This window comes from Octopus bimaculoides, chromosome 6 (genome assembly GCF_046866305.1).
Source record: "Octopus bimaculoides isolate indiv1 chromosome 6, ASM4686630v1, whole genome shotgun sequence".
Taxonomy (NCBI): domain Eukaryota; kingdom Metazoa; phylum Mollusca; class Cephalopoda; order Octopoda; family Octopodidae; genus Octopus; species Octopus bimaculoides.
Window position 1 is genome coordinate 26,964,299 of NC_142933.1, and position 14,393 is coordinate 26,978,691.

Sequence of the window (14,393 nt, forward strand, 5' to 3'; positions counted from 1 at the left end):
CATGTAAAAAGCACCCATTACACTCTTGGAGTAGTTGGTGTTAGGAATGGCATCCGGCTGTAGAAACCTTGCCAAATCAGATTGGAACCTGGTACAGCCTACCCCCCCCCCCCCACACTTACTAGTTATCAGTCAAACTATCCAACCCATGCCAGCATGGAAAACAGGACGTTAAATGATGACAAAGATGATGACTTGCACCTGTAATTACACCAACACACAAACTACAAGGATTCACACACTTACACAGTCATACATATAATCATGATAGTAACCAAGTAATAAAGATGAAAATATATAAATTAAGAGAACTCAGGTTAAAACAGTTGAAATCTCTTACCTATGTTGGGTTTGGGGTAACCTTTTATGTGTACGGTTAGGACACCTTGTGCTGGATATGAAATGAAAATAATACCGAATAGGATTTCAATGAGAAAGAGTTCACGATCGGTTCATTTATTTAAAATAATCAATGTAGAGGGGTCTGTTTAAAAAAATATGATGCAGTCTCCACCCAATGCTAGTATAACCAGCAATAAGCCTGCAACTTGTTCTGGGGTGGGACCATAAGGAATGTGTATCCTAGGGCCCTGAAGCAAGTCCAGGAGGGAACAATCACTGATAGTTGATCTTGAGAATAAGCACAATGGAAATTTTAAGGAGAGAATTAATACTATTTATTAAAACTGACTTCTCTTTCACATATATCGTTAGTAGTTATTTTATTGATTCCTAGAAGGATGAAAATGTCAATTCCAGAAGGGTATTCAACTCACAAATGCGAGATATTAAACTAGAGTATGTGAAGCATCTATGTCTAGCATTATAGTGGTAGAATCATTAGCATGCCGGGCGAAATGCTTAGCAGCATTTCATCCAGCTTCATATTCTAAGTTCAAATTCTGCTGAGGTGAATTTTGCCTTTTGTCTTTTTGATAAAATACGTACCTACTGAGCATTAAGGTTAATTTAATTGACTTACCCCCACCCCCAAATTGCTGGCCTTGTGCTAAAATTTGAAACCAAAATAGGTACCAAACCAGAAGTTTGTGGGGAAGAGGTTAGTTGATTAAACTGACCTCAGTATATTACTGGTAGTTTAATTTATTGACCCCAGAAGAATGAAATGTAGAGTTTCCTTCAATAGGATTTTTAAGGAGCAGAATAAATTCTGCAAGACATGGCATTTTTCCTTGACATACTAATGATTCTTCCAATCTATTGATCTCAACATAACAACAATAATAATGGTTTCAAATTTTGGTACAAAGCCAGCAATCGTGGGAGAGAGAGTAAGTTGATTACATTGACCTCGGTGCTCAAGTAGTATCTACCTTTTCAACTACGAAAGAATGAAAGGCAAATTGACATCAGAAACATTTGAAAGTAAAGATGGATGAAATTCCACTAAACATTTTACCTGGTATAATAATAATAATTTCTTAAATAGGCACAAAACCAGAAATTCTGGGGGAAGCAACAGTTGATTATACCAACCCCAATCCTTGACTTGAACTTTAATTTATTGAACCGAAAAGGATGAAAGTTAACTTTAATTTCAGTGGGATGTGAACTCAAGATATAAAGAGCCAGACAAATACTGCAAGGTATTTTGTTCAATGTGCTAACAATTCTTATTTCTTTATTGCCCACAAGGGGCTAAACACAGAGGGGACAAACAAGGACAGACAAAGGGATTAAGTTGATTACATCAACCCCAGTGTGTAACTGGTACTTAATTTATCGACCCTGAAAGGATGAAAGGCAAAGTCGACCTCGGCGGAATTTGAACTCAGAATGTAGCGGCAGACAAAATACCACTAAGCATTTCGTCCAGCGGGCTAACGCTTCTGCCAACTCGCCGCCTTTGTGCTAACAATTCTACCAATCAATCACCCACATAATAATAATAATAATAATAATAATAATAATAATAATAATAATAATGGTTTCAGATTCTGCCAGAAGGGCAGCAATTTTGGGGGAGGGGACTAGTTGATTACATTGATCCCAGTATTTCACTGGTACTTAATTTATCAACCCCAAAAGGAAGAAAGGCAAAGTTGACCTCAGCATGTAGTGACAGGTGAAATACCGCAAAGCATTTCATCGTGCATACTAATTTAGGCACAAGGTCAGCAATTTTAGCCAAGAGGGACACCATTGACTTCAGTACTTTAATAGAATTTTATTTTATCAACACAGGTGAGATGAAGAATTGTTATCACGCTGGGCAAAATGCTTAGCAGTGTTTCAACCATCTTTACGTTCTGAGTTCAAATTCTGCTGGGGTCGACTTTGCCTTTCGTCTTTTCAGGGTCAATAAAATAAATACCAGTTAAGCGGTGGGAGGAGGAAGCAGAGGTCAATGTAATTGACTTACCCTCTCCCCCAAATTTGCTGGCTTTGTGTCAAAATTTGAAACCATTATTAAACATTCGGTATAATGTCAAGCTTTTGATTGGAAATGACCCATGCAATATTTTCTATTAAAATTATTCAGCATCCCACTGACCTTGTTGTTTAACAAGTATAGAATGAAATCAGGTACAATGGAAAATTACTAGAGAAATAGAATACCAGAAACTCACCACACTGTCGTTTCACCATAGAGCGTTGATACTGGACTGGTCCAACAGAGGCAAGACTAACATCCAGCTTTGCTGGATCAACCAGAGCTGGAAAAGGAATGAAAGGTTCGTGTTAAAGGGTGAGTAGGAAACAAAATATTGAAGAAAAATATCTAGGATAAAACATTCAATGAAGAATTTCTTGAATGTCATTATGTTTCTATTTTTCTTTTCTGTTTCTTCATTTTTATATTTTACCACAGGACATCTTTTCCTGATATCGCTTTTATTTGTATTGCTAGGACATATAATTTTAAAAAATGGTATCTAATATATGCTGATACATATGAGCCTAACATTTAGCGTTGCTGAATGTTAGGCTTATATGTGACATAAATAAATAGTGACAAAAAGTAGGAGAAAAGAGAGCTTGCAGAGGGTATGAGAAAAGATTATGTGGAAAGCACTATAACAAAATGATAGAGTGAAAAAGAAGGGGATAAGAATAATTAAAATGAAGTGTGTAGAGAAAGAGAATGAAATAGATCCATTTGTAAGTTTTATTTGTAATTTAACTCATAAACACCAGTATAGTGAAGAATATAGTCAGCTTTGACCGAATTTCAGCTCCAACTCAAAATGGTGGCACAGCTAATGAAGTATTTTAAGAAACTATAATGGGTGTATAATAGTCAATACTAACCTTTGGTGATTCCTTCTTTGACATGGGTATGAATCCAGGTTTTCAACAGTGGCATCTCCATAACTTGAAGCCCACCCATCACACTGATATTGAACCAAACATCAGGGCTGAAACAGAAAAGGTTACACTTCTAAATTAGTCATACACTGAAGAAAAACTAATTTATTTCCTTCCTTAATTTTAATATTCAACAACTACCACCATTCATGAACTAATGAGAGAACTTCTGTGTAGTCACTTGCCCCATTAGAAATAGCAGCCAAATCTCCCTCAAATTACACCTGGCCAGCTTAAAAAAAGAGAAGACATATTGGACAATTAGGTCCTAGATATACAAAAATACAGGTTGGTAACAGATGGAAATGCCTTTGAGCATAGATCTGCCCAATCAAGGTTCATATAGAATTAAATATCAACATCAACAATAACCATCATCTCTACCTTGCTTTCCCCTGTGTGTCTGCTGAATAATTTTAATAGAAAATATTGCATGGGTCATTTCCAATCAAAAGCTTGACATTATACCGAATGTTTAATAATGGTTTCAAATTTTGACACAAAGCCAGCAAATTTGGGGGAGAGGGTAAGTCAATTACATTGACCTCTGCTTCCTCCTCCCAGCGCTTAACTGGTATTTATTTTATTGACCCTGAAAAGACGAAAGGCAAAGTCGACCCCAGCAGAATTTGAACTCAGAACGTAAAGATGGTTGAAACACTGCTAAGCATTTTGCCCAGCGTGATAACAATTCTATCAGCTCACCACTTTTAGAAATTTAATAATGATTATTCTTTGTGTATATAATATAATATAATATAATATATATATACATATATTAGAATTTATACATATTAGAAGTGTGTGTATGTGCACACACAAACACACACACACACACACACACACACACACATGTGTATGTATGTATGTGTGTAGGTGCAGGCATGGCTGTGTGGTTTAGAAGTTCACTTCTCAACCACATAGTTTTAGGTTCAATCTCACTTTCCAGCACCTTGGACAAGTATCATTTACTATAGCCCTGAGCCAACCAACACTTTGTGAGTGAGTGTATTTGTGTAAAGAAAACCATTGTGCATACATATATAAGGTACAGACATCTGTATACACATACACACTCATTATTTGTGCATTTACATTTACAATCACTTATATGAAAGTGTGGTGGTGTTTTCAGTTTCTGTTGCCAAGAAATGATCTGGGAATTTTGTACTTTCAATGCAATATGGACCAAGTCACCACAAATTTGAAAAGCAGGTATGGATTAGAATCAGGAAGGGCATCCAGCTGTAAAGCAATGCTTCAAATAACATTTACTAACCCATGCATGGACATAAAACAAATGAATGTGTGTGTGTGCATGCACGCATGCATATATATATATACATATGCTGTTTCACATTTACTTTTCTATACTTGCATTGATGGGGTATGTTTTTAGCTAGAAAAATTGTTTCCCTTCTGGTCTATCTTTCTGTTAGGCATTCAATTATGTAGTAGAGTGAAATTGTATGCATACATACACACACATATACTTACATGCTGCATTGATACATATATGTACATACTGCACACACACACACATATACATATATATATATATATATGTATATATATATATATATATATATATACATACATACATACATACATACATACATATCTATATATATATATATGTATACACAAACACACACACACACACACACAAACCATAATGATTTCTAGCATATTCAAAAGGCCATCAAGATTCGGAAAAGGGTGTTAACTGAATAATTTGGCTGGTGCTTATTTTATTGATCGTGGAAGATAGAATGTAAAGTAACAAGCAATAGCATTATAATCGATAATATAATTCAAAAAAAAAAAATTCAAAAATAAAAATTATTGCATTTGAACTTTTTCCATGGAATGGGCCTTTTTCTCTCATAAAAAAGAAAAGAAAAAATAGAGACCTTGGAAAAAAAACATCCCCAAAATACTGAAGTATGTCAAAAGTGTTGTAAATCATAAAGAAAATGATATGCTGAAATTAAACCTAAAAATTTTGAATTTAAACAAGTGTTATTTTTGCTAGCATGGATAGTAGTGAATATTTTGTTTTGTCATTAATTGCTGAATTTGTGTAGTTGAACACTCATTATTCTTAGTTTTCCTATTGTATCTCTGGCCAAAACAACTAATGCTGACCCAAGGATGCAGTCTCTAGGAGACAATAAGAGAGCCACTATATGATAATAACAATGAGAAGCTTTATGAGCTGACAAGAGAACATTTGTGATATCAAAACACCCTCTATGAGCCTACAAGTAAATTTAAATGGTTGTCTGACTAACTACACATAGCAGTTAAAATACTCTTCAAATATCTAAGTCTGAAAGTTTGCTTTGAGCTTATTGGCTCAAGAAGATGCAGTTTACTTGGATTGTTTCTCTAAATGAGATGCTACTCCATCACAAGGTTAACCTGCTGCCACAGGCAATTATTTTCAGTTGAGTTTGACTAGGGCAATGTGAAAGGAGGTGCCTTGCTGAAGGGCACAATGTACTACCCAGTCTGAGAATCAAATTCATACCTAATGATAGTGAATGTAACACTGTTCTGGCATCATACAAATAGGACACATTGAGTAATAGAGGCCTAGATATGAAACAAAAACTTACAGGGTGGTCATAGTTGGAATGCTTTTGACCATAGATCTGTTGAAATCTAGGATGATCTGGGACTAAACAACAACAGTAACAATCATTCATGCAATCAAACTGTTTTAGTATGTTTAGAAATATGACACCACTTACGTCTCAGTAAAATATACTGTGGCTTTAGAGAAATGGGGAAATGGTGTGTCCATAGACATATCTAGGTTGATCTGTAGAGTTCCTCGAATTGTCAGCTCTTCTATAGCTACATTGAAACCAATGCTGAAAAGAAACAAGAAAACAAATTATCAAACAATATTATTAGAAGGATATGTGATTTGAGAACAGTCAAGAGTATATAAATATATATCTTTTATCGTTTACTTGTTTCAGTCATTGGAATGCAGCCATGCTGGGGCCTTGTCTTCAAGCATTTAGTTGAAACAATTCAATCCCAGTACTTATTCTATCACTTTCTTTTGCTGAACTGCTAAATTACAAGGATATAAGCAAACCAACACCTGTTGTAAAGTGGTGGTGGTGGTGGTGGTGGTGGTAGGGACAAATACACACACACACACACAATGGGCTTCCACACAGTTTCCAGCTACCAAATTTAGTCACAAGGCATTGGTTGGTTCAAGGATAAAGATGACACTTGCCCAAGATGCTGCACAGTGCAACTGAACCCAAAACCACATGGTTGCAAAATGAGTATCTTAACAACACAGCCATGTCTGTGCTCTGTCTGTTTGTCTGTCTCTCTCTCATAAATGACAACCTTTTTCCAGGCTTGCATGAGTGGTGGGATTTCTTTTTAGCAGTGTCTATTTTCTTTGTTCTCCTGAATCTACTGGAGCATATAAAGTTAAATGCCTTACTCAAAGACACAACACAATAGTTGTAGTGAAATCTGAACTTGTGATCCTGTTTTCAGTGGCCAAATACTTCAACATCATGGCCACTGTACCTCACTCTACTTTAAAATATTTTAAGTCAATAAATAAACAAGTTATATGGTAATAAATCTTAAAAGTCAGTAGGTAAATTTTTATTTCTCTATTTCTAAAATTTGATATACATATATGTGACTAACACAGACTTTTATTCTTCAGAGACACAAATTCATTAATTCAATTTAGGGATATGGGTTTATTAATTTTTTAGGACACAAATTTATTAATTTTTCAAAATACAAATTCTTTAATTTTTATGGATACAAATTTATTAATTTTTATCAAAAAATTTATAAAAGGGAAAATAATCCGTCTGAAACTTGAATTAAACTAAATTTCAGCAAAAACTGAAATATGAGTCAATAAAATGAATTTTCTGCACATCTTTTGGCTCCTATCATCAAATTTTGGTTTGCTTTTGGATTATAGCCTCAGATCTGTCCATAACTAAAGTTCAGTTTATATCAATTTTAAATTAACAAAATATCTCAAAGAAAAATTGCAACCCAACTTGTGGTTAATGAAATAATAGTTCTTTTCTGCTTTTCATATTATTGCAATAGTTTGTTGCATTTTTTTTTACAGTCTCAAATAGACAAAGGACACAAAACACTTTATTCTTAACTTCAATGACAAGCTCAGTCCAAAACATTAGAAAAGTCTTTTTTCAGAGGCATATGAATTTAAAAATCTTTTCTTTTACACTTTACATATTCTTGTATATTGTTAGGGTGAGGTTGACCTTGTGAATTATCACTGCCATTAAATATTATCCCAACACTTATCCATGATGCCACTTTGTATCCTAGTATAAGGTGAGTGACATGGTTGAGAGTAATAAGCACTGAAGAACGAACTCTGACAAATCAAGTTGGGCTCACAAACTTATGTAACCTAAGACTTTGTGTCATAGTTTAAGAGGTCCTCATTGTCGTCATCATCATTCTTATTTTAATGGTCATTTTTACATGATGGTATGAACTAAACAAAGCTGCAAAATGGCAGCTTCATCTTATGTCTTGATCTTATGTCATCTCATTTTTTTCAGCCCAATATTCTGATGAGGTCTCAATGGTAAATTAAACTGAGTCTTTCAATGAATAACCACAAACTGGAATGTGATAGTGAAATGAGAACAATGTAACAGTATTAGCTTCTGGTGGCTGTAAATGTTGTTGTTGTTTCGCCTGCAACTCATCTCTGATAAAGCAGACATGTTAAAAGGTATTTTACTCATAATTATCTGCTTTTTCTTTTTCCTGACAGTGTTTAAAAGACTACACTATTCAATGTATACTTTGAATGATAGGGTGTAATTTAAGAGAGATTTGGCCAATGTTTTTAGAGGGTTGAGCAAATTCACAGAGGTCTCTTCAATGGCTCATTTTTGTGAAGTTTGTATTATTTAGCTCCAGGTCAGCAATGATAGAGTAGACCCATGACCAAGGGTCTTTTGACTTTGATCCTCTTGTTTTATTCAAACAGTATATCTAAGACTACATTATCCAATGTACCCTACATGTTTCCTAAGAGACATGGTATGACTGGGAGATTTGGTTGTTATTTCTAGTAGGCTGATAAAATGACGGGTTACACACACATGCACAGACACACATATAGGATGAGAAAAAGAAGAAGAGGACATGGAAAGAAGGAGGAAGGTTGGAGTGACAGAATTAGAGAGAAAAGGGAGAGAGAGAGAGAGAGAGAGAGAAGAAAGTTAGATAGCAAATGGAAACATGCAAATTAGAAAGAGTAGAGTAGAAGTAGAGAGTTAGATAAATAATAAAGAGAGACAAGTATTTTTACTGACTTTCTCGCGCCAAGTCCAACTTTAAAGATCATCCGGAAGTCTTCACTGATCATATCTACATCAACTTCGACCACCACCTTGAAAGATGATTTGTTCTCTAGACCAGGTGGTGGTTTGGTGATGTCCAGCCAAGCTAGGGTCTTTGAACCTCTTGGTACTCCTTCAGCATATTCAAACACTCGAATGTGCCGAACAGTTGGTGTGTTTATTCCAAGGCTGAACGTCAGAAGTTCAAGTTGTTCTAGAAAATTTGATAAAAATGAATGAATACATATTGAATATATTTATTCATAGACTCACAAACACACACATACACATAATGTAGACATAAGTGTATATAAATACATAAATACATATGTATATACATATACAAATATATACATATGTATATATATATATATATATATATATATATATATATGTATATATATATATATATATATATATATACACATACAGAGAGAGAGAGAGAGAGAGAGAAAGAGAGGGAAAGAGAAGTTGACTGCTGCATAAGTGCCAAGTGCTCCAAATTAGTTAAACATGTAAAGGAGGAAGATTTGAGATGAAATGGTGAAAACTGACTTGAAGATGTTGCATCTTACTAAGGAGATGACAATGGACTGTACTGATTGGCAATATACACTGTCACAGAAGACCCATAACCCATCCATCCACATACTTTGACTGATGGATAGTGACATATGTTTTGTTCATCTGCTAAGCTACCTCATTGTCCCCTTTGCATTCTTACCCACCATCACATATCTGTTAGTCATTTTCTTTATAATTCCTCTCTCTTCATCACTCACAACCCCTTATCTTCCCCTCCATCTCTCAGTTATCCATTATCCCTGCAGACTACATCACCCACTTCACTCTGATTCCCTAGCCCTTCTGTGGCCCATATATAAAAGGCTGCATTGGAACACCCTCTCTATTCAACATGTTAGGTTTGCTCTGCAATACTATCAAACAATAATCTCACTCCTGGGTTACCTCTACTGCCACTCAACACTTACTCTGGTCTTTATCTCTTTACCTACCCTTATACCTCTGGGATACTCTCCTTTCTGTTCTGACTGCTTTCACCACATTCATCTATTACACTCCAGTACCTCCTTTCTCTCATCATCCTCTCTCTACAGCCTTTCTGCCTATAATGCTCTCTCTACATTTGCACTCTGCTCTCAGCCTATACTTCTATGTTACCCTGTGTCCTTTCTTCCCTCACTGCTCTTGCTAAACTCACCACTGGTCCCAACCCTCTACTTCATTTTCTCTCACTGACTTCACCTCACAGCTTCTCCAGCTCTTCAATACCTTTTTCCTTCAATATCTCTTTCAGTTTCCTTGCAACCCTCATCTATTTCTCTCATTCATGCTCACTTTCTTTCACACCTTCCATCCATACTCTCCCTTATGTAGGGGTCGGGGGATATCCATGTCCCCCACCCCTACACAACCCACCTTATCACCCTTACCATTCTTTATCTTTCTTTCTCATTAATCCCCAAACACATATCTCTTTACTTTTTCTGTCCCTTCCATGCTTCTTCTTCCAATAGTGTCTACTCTATTCCTCTCTCCACTACCAACCTCTTACAACTACAAATCTGTTTCTCTCATCATACTTAACCCTCTCCCATCATGCTAACTAAAATCATCACGCCATCTCTCTGCTATTTTCATTCTGTTCTAGGAACCTCTAATGGCCTTATACTTGCAAATTGCATGGTGACCTCGCTAGTATTTGGTTCATGAAAAATAGCAGCCAGTATAGTCTGTAAAGCGACTGACATTAGGAAGGCATCTAGCTGTAGAAATCAGTCAAAGCAGACATTTGAGCATGACTCAGTCCTCCAACTCATTAGGTCTTGTTGAAGTGACCAACCCATGCCAGCATGAAAGCCAGACATCAAATGACAATGATGATGATGTGTGTGTGTGCATGTGTGAGTGTCTGTGCATGTGAGTGTTTGCACTTGCAGGCATCCATGCATGTGTGTGAGTGTGCACATGCATGCATCTGTGCATGTGTGTGTGTGTGTGACTTGACAGTTTGTTTTGTGTTGACTGAATAGATCTGTAATAAAAAATTGTCCCAACAAGTGGATATGGTTGTGTTGTACATCACCTGCCATATATATATATGCAACCTTTGATCAGAAATTATTGGTAGACTCTGGTCTGAAGGATAAAAGTTTCAGATTGATCTTGTATCTATTCTTGATAGCAATATCAACTGAAGCAATGAATAGGTCAAGTTTTGTTGGTGATAGTAGCAACATTTTATACTCATGGATGGGGTGTGGATGCTGGAGAAGAAAGAAGCTTCAAAACACAATAAGAGTAAACTGTGTCCAAAGTGAATTGCTCCCAACCCTCACAGTTAACTTCAGAACTATAAAAATGATAATGATAATAATGAAATGATTGTGTATAGTGCTCAGGTATACTCATCAAAGGTGCATGTACAGTACATAGAATTATGTACAAAAGTCAGGAAAGTGAACAGTGTATGAGTCATGATATACATGTGTCCATGCATATGGAGTTGGAGATATCAGGTGTAGTGTTGGCAAATTTCAAGAAGCATGGAGGTTTTAAAGGATGCAATGTCTAAATCATCCAGTATCTTATCCACTCAACCATTTCACCTCTAAACTGTGAGACTATATTCCAGTATAGAACTACTCTTTTATGTACTAACTGTTAACTAACACATTGATGCTGATATGTAATGTAAGTCCAGTATCTAATAAGGCCATATGTGGATTATGAGGCCACTTTGTGATTCATGCAGTACATAATATCAAAATGCAACTATCTCCTTACTCAACAGTTTTCTTGTACAATATCATCATATAAGGGTATAATAAAAACATGATCTTTCACAACTAGCACTACATCTGTATTGTATCATGCAATTATGTGCAGTTTCACTCTTAGTAATACATTTAGATGTATTTTCCCCACTGCACTGTAATGTTAAATTATCTAAGGTAATCAAATAGACAGCAAGCTGGCAGAATCATTAGCATGCCAGGCAAAATGCTCACTGGCATTTCTTCTGACTCTTTTCATTCTGAGTTCAAATCTTTTCAAAGGTCAATAAAATAAAGTACCAGTCAAGTACTGGAATTTATGCACTCAACTTGTCCTCTACCCTCAAAAATTGTAGGCCCTGAACCCTGCAATGGACCGGCATCCAGTTCAGAGGGAATGTAATGATTTCAGTCATTTATACACCACTGAAACCAGTAAAACAGCTGTATGAGTCTAAGGGCTCAGGAATAATAAAAATTTAAAAAAGGCCAATAATTTTCATCCAGCTAACTATACCAGGTATCTCGTCTAAAATTATCAGTTAAACAACAAAGTATTTTCATGAACAGGTTAGATTTTTGTTGGGAATAGCAATGACAGTTTAAACTCATGGATAGGAGTGTAGCTACTGAAGAACAAAGAAGTCTTATAGCACAACAGGAGTGAGCTGCTTTGGATTAAAAGTTGCACTGAAACCACACAGATCACTCAATCATGTATTTCAGGTGAAGGAGATTTCTGCTATTGGACAGACCTACCAAATCACCTTTAGACTACATCATTATTAATAATTATCTGAGATCACAATCATCATTATATATTAGGGAAAAAGATCGAGACCCCAAATGGGGGCAAGACTTAATCACACCTTGATAATAACTCTGGAATACTTTAGTGACTAGGTTGCAGTCGTGTAATGAAAATTCTGACAGCAAGAAATAAATGTAAAGTGAATTTAACAGTTTTTATGTGTTCTTAAATGGATGAAATAGCTTTCCCACAAATTAATTGCTGTTTAACCACCACTAAGCCAAAATAACAGCAGCAGCAACATTGAAAAGCAATCCAAACGCCAAACAAAGTCAGAGCTCATGGTTGAGAAACAGGTTATTTCTGGTTTTCAGAGTAGCATGTTTATGATAAACAAATATAAAATTATACAAATATTCCTTTCATTCCACCTCCTTGTTAAGCTATAATTAATGTTTGGTCTCAGACCTTTAGTAAATTGTTAGAAAGAGACTATATATGCAAACATACAGATTTAATTGTGCATGTAGGGTTAAATTCAAGTCTGTAAAAGCTTGATAACAACTTCATTACTATAAATAGATATAATAGTGTTGCGTTTCAATAAATATGAATTAATAGACAGTCATACTTGTAACAATTCACACATAAATATATGTGAATATATGTGTATGTATCTATGTACGAAAGAGAGTGTATATGATGTGTATGATATTCCTTTCAGTGTGCATGTCAAATGCAGCAGAAGACTAAATCAAGTGGCTGGAAAAAATATCTAGCAATAATTAGTTATGGCACTTTAAATTTTGAGTTGAAATTGCTCTCTGCTTAACTTAGCTTTTTATTCCATCTGTGACAAAATATGTTGATTTACATTTAGGGCCAATGTAAGGAATATATTTATCTCTACTATATATATATATATATATATATATATATATATATATATATATATATATATATAAGTTTAGAGGTAATACTTGATAAGTGTAAGCACCTGTATATGCCAGATAGTGGAAGAGGTGAAAGAATATATCAAACATAAATTGAAAACAAAACACAAAGGATATCACGGTACATGTGCTTCAAGCTTTATAAACAATCTGTCATTACATCATTATATTGTTGATATAAAAGATGGTTTAAAGCTATCTTCAGCCGCAAGCATTGCTAGTCCAAAGATTACATCACAGAAGAATAGAAAAAGAAAAAGTACACTTAGTATTACCCATTATAATAGGTTTATCCCTTTAAAAAGGTATATCTGCATAATGGTTCATTGAATTTCTGTATATATAGATATATATATATATATATATAGAGAGAGAGAGAGAGACAGACAGACAGAAAGACAAATAGAGATAGAAAGACAGACAGACACATAATACATACCATACATACATACATACATACATACATACATACATACAGGCGTGGCCATGTGGTAAGAAGTTTGCTTCCTAACTGCATAGTTCTATGTTGTCCCACTGTGACACCTTGGGCAAGTGTTTTTTCAATATAGCACTGGAATGAATAAAGCCTTGTGAGTGGATATGGTAAACAAACTGAAAGAAGCCTCTGTGTGTGTGTGTGTGTGTGTGTGTGCGCGCGTGCACTTGCGTGTGTGTGTGCGCGCGCACTTGCGTGTGTGTGTGTGTGTGCGCGCGCGCTTGCGTGTGTGTGTGTGTGTGCGCGCGCTTGCGTGTGTGTGTGTGTGTGTGTGTGTGTGTTTGTTCCGCCACTGGAGTTGGTTTGCTTTACACCACTGTAACTTAGCAGTTTGTCAAGAGGCAACTAGATTTTAAAAAAAACAAATACTGGAGCCAATCTGTTTGGCTAAACTCTTCAAGCTGGTGCTTTAGCATGGCTGCACTCCAGTGACTGTGTTTTTAAGCATGATTATATATAAAATCAGTGAAACATCAAATAAAGGATCCCTCAATACATTTTAAGTAGGGGATAAAATATATTGTTATAAGGAAAAGGTTGACAGTATCTTCAAAGTTTCACTAAACATAGGCTTCCTCAGAGTCTGACAAAGTCAACAAGCAATGGAACATCAAAGCACCTGTCATGCTTTCCTTGTTTTATATACATACATACATGTATATACACACACAC

The 14,393-nt window shown here is 35.5% G+C and overlaps 1 protein-coding gene across 8 annotated transcripts in view; it reads right to left on the reverse strand.

The window, feature by feature from the left end:
* Positions 1–14,393, reverse strand: part of LOC106869820 (extended synaptotagmin-1) — a 182,022-nt gene that overhangs the window by 75,855 nt on the left and 91,774 nt on the right. For all 8 annotated transcript variants that reach the window (XM_089353640.1, XM_089353642.1, XM_089353638.1 and 5 more), the window contains exons 4-8: positions 8,697–8,937; positions 6,087–6,209; positions 3,274–3,380; positions 2,592–2,678; positions 341–391 (exon numbers count right to left, since the gene is read on the reverse strand). In XM_089353640.1, the coding sequence (XP_089209766.1) occupies positions 341–391; positions 2,592–2,678; positions 3,274–3,380; positions 6,087–6,209; positions 8,697–8,937 (609 nt within the window). The remainder of the gene's footprint in view (positions 1–340; positions 392–2,591; positions 2,679–3,273; positions 3,381–6,086; positions 6,210–8,696; positions 8,938–14,393) is intronic.